The sequence below is a fragment of the Aegilops tauschii genome, chromosome 3, assembly GCF_002575655.3.
Source record: "Aegilops tauschii subsp. strangulata cultivar AL8/78 chromosome 3, Aet v6.0, whole genome shotgun sequence".
In the NCBI taxonomy this organism is placed as follows: Eukaryota; Viridiplantae; Streptophyta; class Magnoliopsida; order Poales; family Poaceae; genus Aegilops; species Aegilops tauschii.
Genome location: NC_053037.3, coordinates 178245950 through 178261152, shown reverse-complemented (window position 1 = coordinate 178261152; position 15203 = coordinate 178245950). Strand labels below are relative to the sequence as shown.

The 15203-nt window shown below is 46.4% G+C and overlaps 1 protein-coding gene across 1 annotated transcript; it reads right to left on the bottom strand.

Moving 5' to 3' along the window:
• Window positions 1–7723: 7723 nt before the first annotated feature.
• Window positions 7724–8854, bottom strand: LOC109769353 (uncharacterized). The gene has a single exon (XM_020328103.4). The coding sequence runs from the start codon at window positions 8673–8675 to the stop codon at window positions 8094–8096; it is 582 nt and encodes a 193-aa protein (XP_020183692.1). The 5' UTR covers window positions 8676–8854; the 3' UTR covers window positions 7724–8093.
• Between the last annotated feature and the right edge of the window lie 6349 nt (window positions 8855–15203).

Here is a 15203-nt window from a genome sequence, read left to right as displayed (position 1 = left end):
CTAGAGCACAATTACTCATCAACATAACTCACATATCACATCATCATATCTCAAAACTATTACTAAGAATCAAGTTTATTTTGTCCAATGATCTTCAGGACATTTTTTTAATTCTTTTATCCTTCTTGGATATCTATCACTTTGGGACTAATTTTCATGTGTTGCTTTTCATAAGCTCAAACAAATATAAGTGAAGATCATGAGTAGAACAATTTTTCTTTCTCTCGAAATAATTTAAGTGAAGCAAGAGAGAATTTCTTCAAAATTTTACTAACTCTCAAATAAATCTAAGTGAAGCAAGAGAGTATTTCTTCAAAAATAACAAAGCACACCGTGCTCCAAAAGATATAAGTGAAGCACTAGAGCAAGTCCTAGCTCATAAAAGATTTAAGTGAAGCATAGAGAGCAATTCTAACAAGTCATGATATAATTTTGGCTCTCTCAAAAAGGTGTGTCCAGCAAGGATTGATGACTTAAAACACAAAATAAAACAAGCAAAGACACATATCATACAAGACGCTCCAAGCAAAACACATATCATGCGACGAATAAAAATATAGCCTCGAGTAAAATACCGATAGTTGTTGGAAGAAACGGGGATGCCACTCGGGGGCATCCCCAAGCTTAGTTGGTTGCTCATTCTTGGATAATAGCTTGGGATGCCGGGGCATCCCCAAGCTTAGGCTCTTACATACTTCCTTCATCCATCGTAAGATAACCCAAAACTTGAAAACTTCAATCACACAAAACTCAACAAAACCTTCATGAGATCCGTTAGTGTAAGAAAAATAAATCAGTACTATAAGTGTTGTATCAAACATATTCTTATTTTGTTTTTGTATTATATCTACTGTATTCCAACGTTTCTATGGCAAAACTCATCAAAGAAAACCATAGAGCCATCAAAATAAGCACACAACACAAAGAAAACAGAATCTGTCAAAACAGAACAGTCTGTATCAATCTGATCTAAACGAATACTTATGGAACTCCAAAAATTCTGAAACACTAAGACAACCTAGATAATTTGTATATTGATCTTCTGCAAAATAATTAGCATTTTATCATGTTCTGGTGAATTTTGGCAATTGTTTTCGTGAGCACAAAGTTTCTGTCTTTTTCAGCAAGATCAAACAACTATCAGCCAAGAAGATCCTATTGGTTCTACTTGGCACAAACACTAATTAAAACACAAAAAACACAATCATAACAGTAGCATAATTGTGCTAACACTCAAGAATAGAAAGCAAAAAGCAAAAATAAATTTTATTCAATGGGTTGCCTCCCAACAAGTGTTATAGTTTTACGCCCTTAGCTAGGCATAAAGCAAGGATCTAAGTTTTGTCATCCTTCTTCTTCCTAATTTTCTATGAGGTATTTTCATCATGGGCTTTTGTAAACACAACATAAAACATATTATCCATGGAAACCTTAGCATTCCTTAGTTGGTTTTCATCACAACCCCTTTGATTTCCCGCAACAATCCAAGAGTAGTGTTGATTAACATTATTAAAAACTTGTTGGATTATGTCTAGAACGGGGACTTATTTCTTGAGATTCTCATCAAAGATTTTATTATCCCAAGCAAATGTCTCAAAGCATAGTCACTATTGTAAAGAATTTCATCTATCACAGGTTTTTCACGATTCATACCATAAAAGTCAAAGATTTCTCTAGCTTCCCGGATTATGTAGTCAAACTCGTTCATGAGAACGAGAGTGGCCAACTTTTTAGCCCTAGGATTCTTTATATCGAGGAGCTCAAAAAACAATCTTTGCAAAGTAGGATGGGTACGAATAAATTTACTTTCAAGTTTCAGAACTAGTGCTGAAATAGCATCCGCATAAGATCTAATAGTTTTAAGTATAGGAGCATCATCAAGACTTAGATTCCCAACACAATTGAAAAATTCTTGGATACGTTCTTTTCCCATAACGTTCCCTTGCCCCAAGATAAAGGTTTTAGCATCCAGATTGCCTGTACGTCCGATCTTAGGAGTCAGGCCATCATCTACTGGTGCCATACCGAAATCACTCATGATTGCAAGTAGAGAATAGATCTAGCGAGAAAACGGCGAACGGAAAAAGAGAGGCGAAAAAAAGGTAAATTTTTGTGAAGTGGGGGAGAGGAAAATGAGAGGCAAATGGTGAATAATGTAAATTGCAAGGAGATGAGATTTGTGATTAGGAACCTGGTTATGATGAAGATCCTCCCCGGCAACGGCGCCAGAAATTCTCCTTGATGGTAGCTGCAACTACGTCGGTATTTCCCCGGAGAGGGAGGGATGATGTAGCACAGCGACGGTAGGTATTTCCCTCAGTTATGAAACTAAGGTATCGAACCAGTAGGAGAACCAAGCAACACAACGTAAACAACACCTGCACACAAACAACAACACCTCGCAAGCCAGCGTTAAAGGGGTTGTCAATCCCTTCCGGGGTACGGCGCCTCCAGATAGGCAAGCGGACGTGAGGTAAATTGTAGTAGATTGATAGATCGAACGCCAAATAAAATAAATAAAGATAAAATGCAACAATATATTTTTGTATTTTTTTGGTTTAATAGATCTGAATAAAAATGCAAAGTAAAAGTAGATCACAAGGCAAATATATGAGAAAGAAGACCCGGGGGCCGTAGGTTCCACTAGTGGCTTCTCTCGAGAAAAATAGCAAACGGTGGGTAAACAAATTACTGTTGGGCAATTGATAGAACCTCAAATAATTATGACGATATCCAGGCAATGATCATTACATAGGCATCACGTCCAAGATTAGTAGACCGACTCCTGCCTGCATCTACTACTATTACTCCACACATCGACCGCTATCCAGCATGCATCTAGTGTATTAAGTTCATGGAAAAACGGAGTAATGCAATAAGAATGATGACATGATGTAGACAAGATCTGTTTATCTATATGGCGGTAGATATAGATCTCGTCTTTTTATCCTTAGTAGCAACAATACATACGTGTCGGTTCCCTTTTTGTCACTGGGATTGAGCACCGTAAGATCGAACCCACTACCAGGCACCTCTTCCCATTGCAAGATAAATAGATCAAGTTGGCCAAACAAAACCCAAATATCGGAGAAGAAATACGAGGCTATAAGAAATCATGCATGTAAGAGATCAAAGAAACTCAAATAACTTTCATGGATATAAAAAGATATAACTGATCATAAACTCGAAGTTCATCATATCCCAACAAACACATCGCAAAAGAGTTACATCATATGGATCTCAAAGAGACCATTGTATTGAGATTTCAGCGAGAGAGAGAGAGAGAGAGAGAGAGAGAGAGAGAGAGAGAGAGAGAGAGAGAGAGAGAGAGAAAGCCATCTAGCTACTAAGTACGGACTCGAAGGTCAACAAAGAACTACTCACGCATTATCGGAGAGGCACCAATGGAAGTGGTGAACCCCTCCGTGATGGTGTCTAGATTGGATCTGGTGGTTCTGGACTCTGCGGCGGCTGGAGGAATATTTTGTTGATGTTCCTAGGGTTCTGGTATTTTTGGGGTATTTATAGAGCAAAGAGGCGATCCGGGGGGCACCCGAGGTGGGCACAACCCACCAGGGCGCGCCTGGGCCTCCTAGCGCGCCCTGGTGGGTTGTGCCCCCCCTCGGGGCACCCCCCAGGTGCAACCAGGGCCCATTGCCTTCCTTCTGGCCCATAAAAAATCATCGTGAAGTTTCGTGGCATTTGGACTCCGTTTGATATCGATTTCCTGCGATGTAAAAAACATGGAAAAAACAGCAACTGGCACTTGGCACTATGTCAATAGGTTAGTAACCAAAATGATATAAAATGACTAAAAAATGATTATAAAACATCCAAGATTGATAATAAAATAGCATGGAACAATAAAAAATTATAGATACGTTGGAGACGTATCAGATCTCCTCCCAGATTTACATCTGCCTTGCTGAACTCTTGTGTGACCACGTCCATGGTTCTCATTCTTTCCATGGGTTTTAGCAACATATGCATCAGCAGAAGAGGCACAAACAACTTTTTCCTTCTTTATGACTTCTTTATTCATCATGATATTCTTCATCATCTCCAAAGTCAGCTTACCATCTGGAGTTGAATGCTAAGTGACACAACAAGCGTGTTCCAACTATCAGGCATGGAACTCAGCAGCAATAATACTTGCACCTCATCTTCAAAGTTGATCTTCATGGTTGAAAGTTGATTTATATGGCATTGGAAGACATTCAAGTGCTCAATCACACTCGTTCCATATCGGTACTCAAGCTTTGTAAGTATTTTGATCACCGAGGCCTTACTCATTCATGTCTTCCTCTCATACATAAACTCCATCTTCTGCCACCTCTCATACGCATTTGTGCCATTTGCAGCATGGTGAAATATATTGTGGTTGATGTACAAGCGAATCATATCTACTGCCTTTTTGTGCAACACTCTCCCTTCTTCTTTTGTGACACCGGTGGCTCATACAAATCCTTGCAATAAAGGATGTCTTCCTTCATGGGCTTCCATAATGAGTAATTGAAAGAATCAAGTTTTATCATGCCACTTGTTGTAGCACTTTCATCCAAAGTTATTGCGACAGCACTTCCAGGAAAATTCAAGCAACTGGGATTAGCAACCTCCTAAGAAACCGAAGATCTGATGCAACTCTGTTGGGAATTAGCACACAAACATAGTTGTAATGAAGTAAAAACTGCAGCAGAAACAAAGTAATCTCAGCACTACATCATATACTAACTCAAGGATCATTGCTTGGCATGGAAGAAAACATATGCAACAACATATATATGGAGGAAATAAGTTTTGCAACACCCCAGACACTCCTCGCATGATGTCTGGTGGAAAGTGTAACACCTAGACAGTTCTCAGACGGTGTCTGATGGCAGGTGCAACTTTTAGAGCAATAAGAAACATCAACACAGAGATACCAGATTTTACGTGGAAAACCCCCCAACCTGAGGGGGGGAAACCACGGGCTGAAGACACCCAAATCCTATTCCACTATTATGAAATGTGGGATACAACAATTTCTTCTCTAGATAACACTAGAGGATCTCACACATCAATCTTGGATGAACACAACAAGATTTGGGGCTCAAGAGCTAGGGATTGGAACAATCTCATCAAAGATGGTGGAACCGCGTTTTGAAGGAGACAAAGTAGTGGATCTGAACCATCACAACCTTGGGGGATGAGCTCTCTTCGCTTCTTCCTTTGCTTCTTCCTCTTATTCCCTTTCCCTCTCAGTTTTCTCTCTTCTTCTCCAATGGAGGCTGAACTGATTTTCGACTATCTTGGTGGTGGCCGTTGGATGGAGGGTAAAGCATCCCCATCCTCTCATGTGCAAATTCCAAAATGATCCTAGGTCATAACCCTAATTGGTAGTGGAATTTTGTACATCTTTGGGCTGCCTAAAAGGCTTCAAATGGCCATCTCCTCACAACCCACATGAGAAGGATATCCCAATACGCTCCTATACCGGAACCGACTTGAATTTGTCGATGACAACTGAGAAGTCTTTGTACATGCGCCATTGAACTCTTCCATAGATCTGAAGCACCTCACATCAAATCTCGTTACATGACGAAAAACCCTAACCTCATCGCCCCAAGAAGACCCCAGGAATCTATGCCGGAGCTCCGGGCTCACCTTAGGTTGTACAAACGACAAAATAAGAGAAGTGAGCACATTAGAATGGTGGGAAAAATAATTTTGAATACATGTTAGTTGGGCTATGAAGCCCGTGTAAGAGCATCTACAGCCAGAGTTGGCGAATCCGGCCCCTCAAATGCCCGCGGACACGCTCAGGCGTGTCCGCGGGCACTGACCGGGCACCCCTCATATTTGCCACTCTGCATCCACGTATCTCATATCCGGCACCTTATATCCATACTACACATGCAAATATTGATCTATCCTACATGATCAAACGACGGACAACAAACACCGGCTGCAAAGGAACACAAGATCGGCTGCAAATGGACATTAACATAGTCCACCACATCCAAAAGATCATAGTTCATCCCCCGACAAGTTCATAAACTAAAACATTGATGAGGAGGGGGGCCGGAATCACCACTTCCTCGCCGGGCCTTTGCCCTTTCGGTCGCTGTCGCAGTTGTAGGCGTCCGCAGCTGGTGGAGGGTCTTGGTCGTCGGACGAGGAGGTGCAACTGTCGTCACCGTCGGAGTCGGAGAGGACATGAGCCCCTTCATCCGATGGACCACCCTGTCCTACTCCTGCTTCAACCTTGCCACCCGAGCCTTCTGCGCCGCCGCCTCCTTCGTCTCGTGCTCCGACTGCTCAATAGCAAGCCGCAACGCCTTGGCGTTCTTCCGTCGGAGGCGGTGAGCGTCCGTCTTCACCGTCGTGAGGGAGCGGCGGTACACCCAGGCGAGGAGACTCGTGTCCTTGTCGGCGTCCGGCTCCGTCCCGCGGCGGCGGCACACAGACTGCACCGCCGCGTCCCTTTCCCGTGCACGCTGCCTCTCGCGGCACGCGGCGCGCGCCTCTGACTCCGAAGAGCGCGCGCGGGCCGGAGGCGCGGGCACAAGCACCCAACGCTGGCTGCGTGGAGGAGCGGCCAGCGGGGGAAGGTGACGGCACGGGGCTGGCGCGGACTGTGATGTCCTTGCATCGCTGCGTACGGGCCGGGAGGTTCTAGCTCCGGCGTCCGCACTGCGCCAGCACGGGAGCTGCGACGACGCTCCAGATCCGGAGCTACCGCCGGTCTCCACCTTGGACCGCTCCAGCGCAATGCGGAGGGCCATCTCCTCCTTGTAGTCGAGCTCTGAGCTAGAGTCGCTGCCAAAGCTGCTCATCGTGGTGGATGGGATTGGAATCAGAGAGGGAGAGGAGTGGACGGAGCGAGCGCGCGCGCGCGAGAGAGAGAGAGAGAGAGAGAGCGCGCGCTAGGACTTGAGCTCGCCGCTCGGATTGGGGTTTTTTGTGCGGTCGATGGTGGGCCGGGTCTGTCAGGCGGACCGGACGCGCCCAGGTGTGCCTGGGCCGCCCCATATCCGCTCTATATTTAGGCTGGATATGAAGGGTGCCAGTCAGCCCTGTCTTTTGTCCGCGGTTTGAGAGGTCCGGTTGGATCGATTTTTCTTTTTGACCGGTCAGTGACCGGACGACCTGACCGGTCGTTTGAGAGGCCCGGCTGTAGATGCTCTATCTTATCTGTGGTGGATCCAACAGTCTTGTACACACGAATTATTATTCTTTTTAGCCTTCCAAGAAGTTTTTTATTGTGAAAATAGTTCGTATTTGGATCACCACACTATAACCACTGTACCCTGGATCTTGGTTTCCACATATTCTCTTCTTTCATTAGTATTTCATCCATCTCATACAGAAAAACTCCCTTGAATGAATAACAACACTCATCCTACAAGATAGCAAGGCCACGTCCGTCACTTACCCTGAACTGGCACGGTGAAAGCGGTTGACCTTGCCGAGGCAGACACGCAGGCCTTCAACTATGTCCTCATTCTGAAGTGTGATGTATTTCGAAATGTTAGAGTTGGCAAGCCGGGACATATCTCGAACTCATCGATCACAAGCCCAACAGGTCGATCCGCCTAGTCTGGTCGATTATGGTCGGGAGATGCACTGCTTATTGAGTTGGTTGTCACTGTTAGTACCATTTATCCATCATGATAAGAAGACGCTCGATCTATTGACCACCTTTACATAAGCTCTTAAATCTTAATAGAGATATGGATGGAGATTTAGAAAAAGAGATGGATATTTTAACCTTCTAGAAGACGGAGAGAAAAAAGATCGCGCGTACAATTGAATCACAACATTGTCATGATTGAAAAAAGTGGGGAATTAAGAGCGGCGGGTGAGCCATCGTTATCCATAAAAGCAATCAGCCAAGCATCATTTACCAAGACAAGACAGCATCACGGGACAGCAATAGCAACCATGCACCTATGCATCACCTTTTTCAGCGAGAGATTTCACCAGCTACGTGAAGGGGGGAAAAGAAGGAGGTAAAAAAACGGGAACTCTGCCTCTCGCGTGGTAAAAATGGAGCAAGCGCCGCAGGGGAGTGAACGGCCGGCCGGCATTGATCGTTTGCTACTCCAGCTTAATTACATGTGCCACAGCGCGGCGTCATGGGAGTAGGACGAGGAGGAGGTGGAGGGCGGGTCTTCGTGCTCGTCGACGTAGATTTCGTCGTCGTCGAGGGCGCGTGCGCAGGCGCGGGGAGGCTCGCAGGGGAGGAGGCGGTCGCGGCAGAGCGGGCACGTGGCGCGCGGGCAGAGGAGCCACGAGTCGAGGCACTCGCGGTGGAAGATGTGACGGCACCGGAGCTCGCGCACCTCCTCGCCGTCGTCGATCCGCGACAGGCAGAACACGCAGTCCACGGCCGCCCACTTGTCTCCACCGCGGCGGTACACCGCGACGGCGAGGAGATCCAGGTACTCGGGCGGCAGTAGCTCCTCCTGCTGGAAGACGCCGCCGCCGACGGCCGTGGCGGCGGAGGAGAAGCTGCCGGCCCGCGCGATGCGGTAGCCGAGGAAGGCGGAGCGCGACGGCCACGCGAACGCCTCGCCGCGGAGCGCGAGCGCGGCGAGGCGGAGGCCGGCCTCGGCCACGACGACGAGCAGGAGGAGGCAGGGGAGCGAGAAGGCGGCGAAGAGGACGGAGGCGAGCGCGCCGGCCACCTCCATTTTGCTTCTTGGGTTCTTGTATTATACGCGGGCGGCGGAGCGAAGCTTCTTTTCCTGCCGGGCTGGAGCGAAATGACAAGTGTGCTCAGGTCGGGGGCTCAGAGATTTGTTTACAGACAGGATAAGCGGGTGGTGGGCTGGTGGCTGCGTCGGGTGCGCCGTACGTGACGCCAGGACTCTCATCTGATCCAGCCCGACGGCGATAGCACGGAATCAGGCTTAAAATTTACACAACCCCATACGTATGGTCAGAGCGAAACCGAGTGAAATATCATACGCCTTATAACACATAGACTGCGCCATGTCACCGCATACATGCATGTAAGAATCTTTTTGGATTTTCAGTTTTTAAAATGTTTAATCTCTTATATGAAAAATTCGATTGAAGATCCGTTTTCACCATTAAATCCCTCGCGACGAGATCACGTCACCGCATACAGAATCTTTTTGGATTTTCAGTTTTTAAAATATTTTATCTCTTATATGAAAAATTCGATTGACACCATTAAATCCCTCGCGACAAGCTCTTCGAAACTAGATCTCATATCAATATATTTCGACGATTTTCTTTTTTTGTTAAAAGTTGTCATGTCTATTGCACATGAATTATTATGGTGTTTACGCTGAAATTGCCATTATATGTTACAACTATTTTCTTCTACATTTAAAAGTAATTTTGCATTTATAAAACGGGGAATTAAGAAAATAGACCTGCCATAAACCATAAACTAAAATTTTCATGATACATGCACTTAAAATTGCCATGGTTCATACAAAAAATAATTTTTATGGTCAAAGTACTAGAGTTGCCATCATCAAAACACTAAAAGTTGTCATGCTCTACAAACTGAAATTGCCACATGGTAACTTTAGTTTAAGCACTATGACAACTACAACATCATGGCAACTTTTGGGTAAAAAAATTCGTCGAAACCTATCAACATGGGGTCTAGTTTAAAGATCTTGCTGAGACGGATTTAATGGTGAAAACGGATTTTAATTTGATTTTTTAATTAGGAGATAAAACATTTTTAAGCCAAAACAAAAAAGATTTCTGCTGATGTCATCTGTTCACATGTGGTAAAATGAGCGGTAAAGAAGGTGTGTGGGCGATGTGCAAGATGCCACACGTGTGGGCATTAGTTTTTTCGTAAAATTTTCTCCATCGATCTAGAAAGGAAGGATCTCTTTGCTCTCAACATTTTCATAATCTTTAATTAAACGTTGCTTAATTCGACAACCATGTGAGCACAAGGTGAGTCAAAGAGCGGTGAAAATTTGAACGCCGTACTGAATTCTGCAAGTTTATCATGCGTCACTGTGTTTTTTAAAAGGGTGGCAACAATTGCTAAGAATATCTCTAGCCGACTCCTTATATCGCGGATCCTTATAGTGTGTTTACAATTCGCGAAAACATGTTTTGCGGGTTGGTGTGGACTGCGGGCAGGGTCTGTTCGGCCGTAGCCGACGCCAGCCCGCAAAACACGTGTTTTTTTCTCTGAATTTGACATATATCTCACGTATTATACAAAATTATAAATTCAATATACAACAAAATGTAAATATTATGAATCCAAATTACAATAATTATTTAAATCACGGATTTAAACTAATAATTCAATACAAGAGTTGTCCCGAATACAACAATGATCCAATGATAGAAATCACACATGAATTAAATGAAATGAATGTAAAATTGTCCAGTTTTACGGCCCATGCCTTTGCCAATGTGCTCAATGATATCCTCCTTTGCAAAAATTCCTCGCAAGGGCTCAAATCCATCCACAAAATTGCACCCGAGCTCGCATGAACGAAAATTCATCTACTGCGGTAGATCTAGAAGGGGCAGAAAAGGAGGCTCACCGGCTGCGGTCGATCCGGGGCGGCGGCGACCGGGGGCGACTCGGCTCGGCGGATCCGGGGCGCTCGTGAAGCGACGTGGTAGACCCGGTCTAGTGTGGCCCGGCGGCGTGATTCCGTTGGCGGAAATGGCCGGAATCGCAGGCGGCGGGCAGGCGGCTGCGGGATAGGGGGAAAGCGTTGTCAGAATTGGGGCTCTGCGGACCCTCACAAGGTTCGAACTCTGGGGCGTGTGCGAAGATCTAACCCAGCCTCGGCCTCAAGCTCATCACCTCACGGCTTGGCCTCGCCGAGTTCGTGCGAGGGGAAGGTGATGAACACACAGATTTACCCAGGTTCGGGCCACCTTGCGGTGTAAAACCCTACTCCTGCTTTGTGGTGGATTTCATCGTGAGGAGGATGAGGATGAACAAGTACAGTGGATGAGTTGCCTCGCGAGGGCACAGGGAGTGAGAGTGGATCCCCTCTCTACGGTGGAGACTAGCCTATACTTAGAGTGTCCTTGGTCCTCTTCAGTCTTCCCTCATAACTTAGGCGGGAAGGGATTCCACAATGGCCAATTTGAAAGGGGACAAGAAGTACATCTTATCCCGATGAAAGGTGGTCTTCGCCTGCAAACCTTCTGATCGTGATGCAGAGGTGGGCTCGGCGATGACATCCGTCCTGCGAAGCCCATGGCCTTGGTCTTGTTGCACCGAAAAGGAAACCTTTGGGGGACTCCCTGGGAACCCGCGTACGTCCTTTCCTCCTTAGCAGCAAAGAGGAAACTATCCTCCTCTGCGCCCGCTGGGGGCTGCCTGGCCTTGGTCGTCATGGCCTACGTCGTCGAGAGCCTCGTGAGGTTGGGTACCTGCATAGAAATCTCTGCTCCTCGGGAGGCAGGCTCGGGGAGCTGCTCCTCGAGAGGTCTTGGCGTCGTTCGCCACGCGAGGCCGGGGCCCTCGCGAGGGTCTTGTCCTTGGGGTCTTGTAGCTGGGCTGTACCGAGCCGTCGATGGGTCCGCGTGCTGGGCCACAGGCAAGCAAGTCGGGATACCCCGATCCCAGAACGTTGACAGTAGCCCCCAGGCCCAAGGCGCACTCACGCTGGCTTCTAGGCGAAGCCAATGAGCGAAGGGCGAAACGACGCATGCTGTCATCACCTGCGGGGCAGGCTTGACGCGTGGCGCACGACAGGACGCAGACGCCTCCACTTCCCCACGTTGCCTCGGCAACTGCCAGGCTGACAAAAGACTGGCGCGCACCGCAGGGCCATCATTGCCGCCCTTGCCTTGCTCCTGATCCCCTCCTCCAGCCAAAGCTCCTCCAGATCCAATCGCGACTTAACTGTTTGTACTCCGTGATTTCCCTTTCATGCTTGGTTCCCTTCTTGCTTGCCTTTGTGCTCTGCGTCGGCAGGGCCCAGACCCGCACATACCTCGGTCGCCATTGGGATGTCTGGTCGTGATGCCAAGACGAAACCAAGGGGCGAGGGGTGAGGGAGTCCTGGACTAAGGGGTCCTCGGGCGTCCGGCCTGTTAGCCATGGGCCGGACTGATGGGCTGTGAAGATACAAAGACCGAAGACTTTACCCGTGTCCGGATGGGCCTCTCCTTGGCGTGGAAGGCAAGCTTGGCGATCAAATATGTAGATTCCTTTCTTTGTAACCGACCTTGTGTAACCCTAGATCCTCCCGGTGTCTATATAAACCGGAGGACTTAGTCCGGAAGGGAGAGATACTCATTACCGTAGTCATACATGCTAGACTTTTAGGGTTTAGCCATTACGATCTCGTGGTAGATCAACTCTTGTAATACTCAAATTCATCAAGATCAATCAAGCAGGAAGTAGGGTATTACCTCCATAGAGAGGGCCCAAACCTGGGTAAACATTGTGTCCCCTGTCTCCTGTTACCGTCGACCTTAGACGCACAGTTCGGGATCCCCTACCCGAGATCCGCCGGTTTTGACACCGACATTGATGCTTTCATTGAGAGTTCCACTGTGCCATCCCCAAAAGGTTTGATGACCCCTTTAATCGTCAACAATGATGCTGTCCAAGGAGAAACCTTCCTCCCCGGACAGATCTTCGTGTTCGGCGGCTTCGCACTGCGGGCCAACTCACTTGGCCATCTGGAGCAGATCGATAGCTACGCCTCTGGCCATCGGGTCAGATTTGGAAGCTTGAACTACGTTGCGGACATCCGTGGAGACTTGATCTTCGACGGATTTGAGACCGCGGCGACCGCTCCTTGTCGCCCCGATGAACATGACTTAAATCTGTCATCGGACCGCATCCAAGAGATAGCTTCCATAACTGCTCTGGCTCTAGATCCAGAGCAGACCGCGTGTAGCGACCAGACCTCAAACAGTCTGATCTCTGTGCATAAGTGTCATCCCTGGATCGGTAATACTGACACACACAGTACTTGAAGGATTTATAACAGAGTAGCAATCACACACTTATTACATCGAATGTCTCAAAAGAGAACTTATTACAATAAATATGGCTTAAGGTCATCTAATACGATAACAACGGAAGGCTTGGAAGATAAAGTGAGTCCATCAACTTCAACGGCATCACTGAGTGAAAGATCACGACCTAAGGCTCCTTACTCGTCGTCTGAAAAGTCTGCAACATGATACGTTGCAGCCCGAAAACAGGTCAGCACATGGAATATGCTGGCAATGTAACACAAGAGAGTAATGAACATAATAATACTATCACTACATGCATATATGGCTGGTGGAGGCTGTATGGTAAATATGTTTTGCGAAAAGCCAATTTTTCCCTATTGCAAAGGAATAAGTTTTATTTAACTATCATGGTGGTTGTTAAACATTGAGAACGTAAACCCCATCTCAATCCCAATTAAAAAAGTACTCAATAACCCAATCAAATTTTATTAATTAAGAGTGATGAGATCCACATGATAATCCAAAAAGCAGATACTCAAGATGTCCATAACCGGGGACACGGCTAACCATGATTAGTTTGTACACTCTGCATAGGTTTGTGCACTTTTCCCCACAAGACTCGATCTCATCCGTTGAATTTCTCGCACTACATGGTGTTTGAGAAACGGATGATCGATACACAGTCTTTCAGAAGCGTTAGCACCTTACGATGGGTAGACGGGTACACCTACATCCCCTACATCTGCTAGTCTACCACTGTAAGAGTTCACACAACTTAATCAACTATGCTAGAGCCCATAATAGCTTGTGGCTGCACACGGAAGTTTCTAGCATGAATAATCTTATGATCCCTTTGAGCCTGGGTGGCGGTCCATAGGAGAATCACACGGTACCCCAGGATTTCCAAAAATACAGGCAATCACTGGAATACCCAGGTGCCTCAATCCACCCAGATGTGTATTAAAGTTGCCACCTTAAGTTAACCATTAATTTAAACAACCTCACATCAGTCATGGTATACTCTCAAACCCAATCCACGTCTACGAGCATAGCATAGCAGTATAAGCATAGCGTAGAAGTAACTCCCAGGGTTTGATAATAAACAGGTGAATAGGTACTACCTCATCTACTTCCCAAAACCCACAAGTTAAATCAGATCCTAACCATGTAATTGTTTGAGGATTGATCTAATGCAATAAAACTGGGTAGTAAAGAGGTATGATCAAAGTGTTACTTGCCTTGCTGATGACCCGCGAAACCTAGAGACTCGTAGAAGCACGCTTCACACTCCGGGTACTCTATCGCAAACAAACAAGCATACAATAAACAAACAAGCAAGGACACGGGTAAAACTCAAATAAGAGATCTAAGCAGAAAGTTCAACTTAAGAACTCCGGTTTGCAAAAAGAATCAAATCAAATGAAGCAACAAAACTCAAACGACGAAAGAAACAAGCTTCGTTTACTAACCTGGACTTAAGTCAAATTTTACAGTAGCAAAAAATTGTTTAAGTTGGTTAAACAGAAAGAGGGTTTCGAGACGAAACTCTAGGCGTTTGAATCGCCTGATTCCGATAAACGAGCGAAAAGTTATACTAGAACGAAAATCGGATCAGAAATCGCGATCGAAAATAATCACGGAAAATCCGAGAAAAAGAAAAACTGACGAACAGGCTAACGAACGAACGTTCGCTGTCCGCGGCTAAACGGTGAAAACCGTTCGTTAAAACGAACGTATGGACGAACGTCCGCTAAATAAACCAAAAAAAAACTAAAAACCGATCTATTCTAAAAAAACAAGGGTTTTCTTAAAAAAAACCGGGTCGGTTTTCTAGGGAAAACCGGCGGCGGCGGCTACCTCGTCGGATCCGGCGGGGCTTGGTGGTGTCGTCGGCGGCGGCGGGACGGTGTGGTGGCGGCGGGGCGGGCGGTATTTAAAGGGGAGGGGGCGGGGTCGGCTTGGGGAAGGGGGCACCGGGGCGGCGGCGGACTCCCGGACTCCGGCGGAGTCCGGCTCGGCCACGGCGGGCGCGAGTGAGGCGGCGAGCGGCTGGGCCAGCTGGGCCTTCGGCCCTGTCGGTCCGAACGGATTTTTTTTAAATAATTTCGCCGAAACTTAAATAAATCCTAGAAAATAAAATAAAAATATAAAAATGCCAAAACAAATTTTCTCCGTCTAAATACAATATTTAGAACAAGAAGAACATTTTTCTTGGCCCTAAAATGCAATTTTTGAAAACGTGCAATTTTTCTAATTCAAATAAAATTGCAATA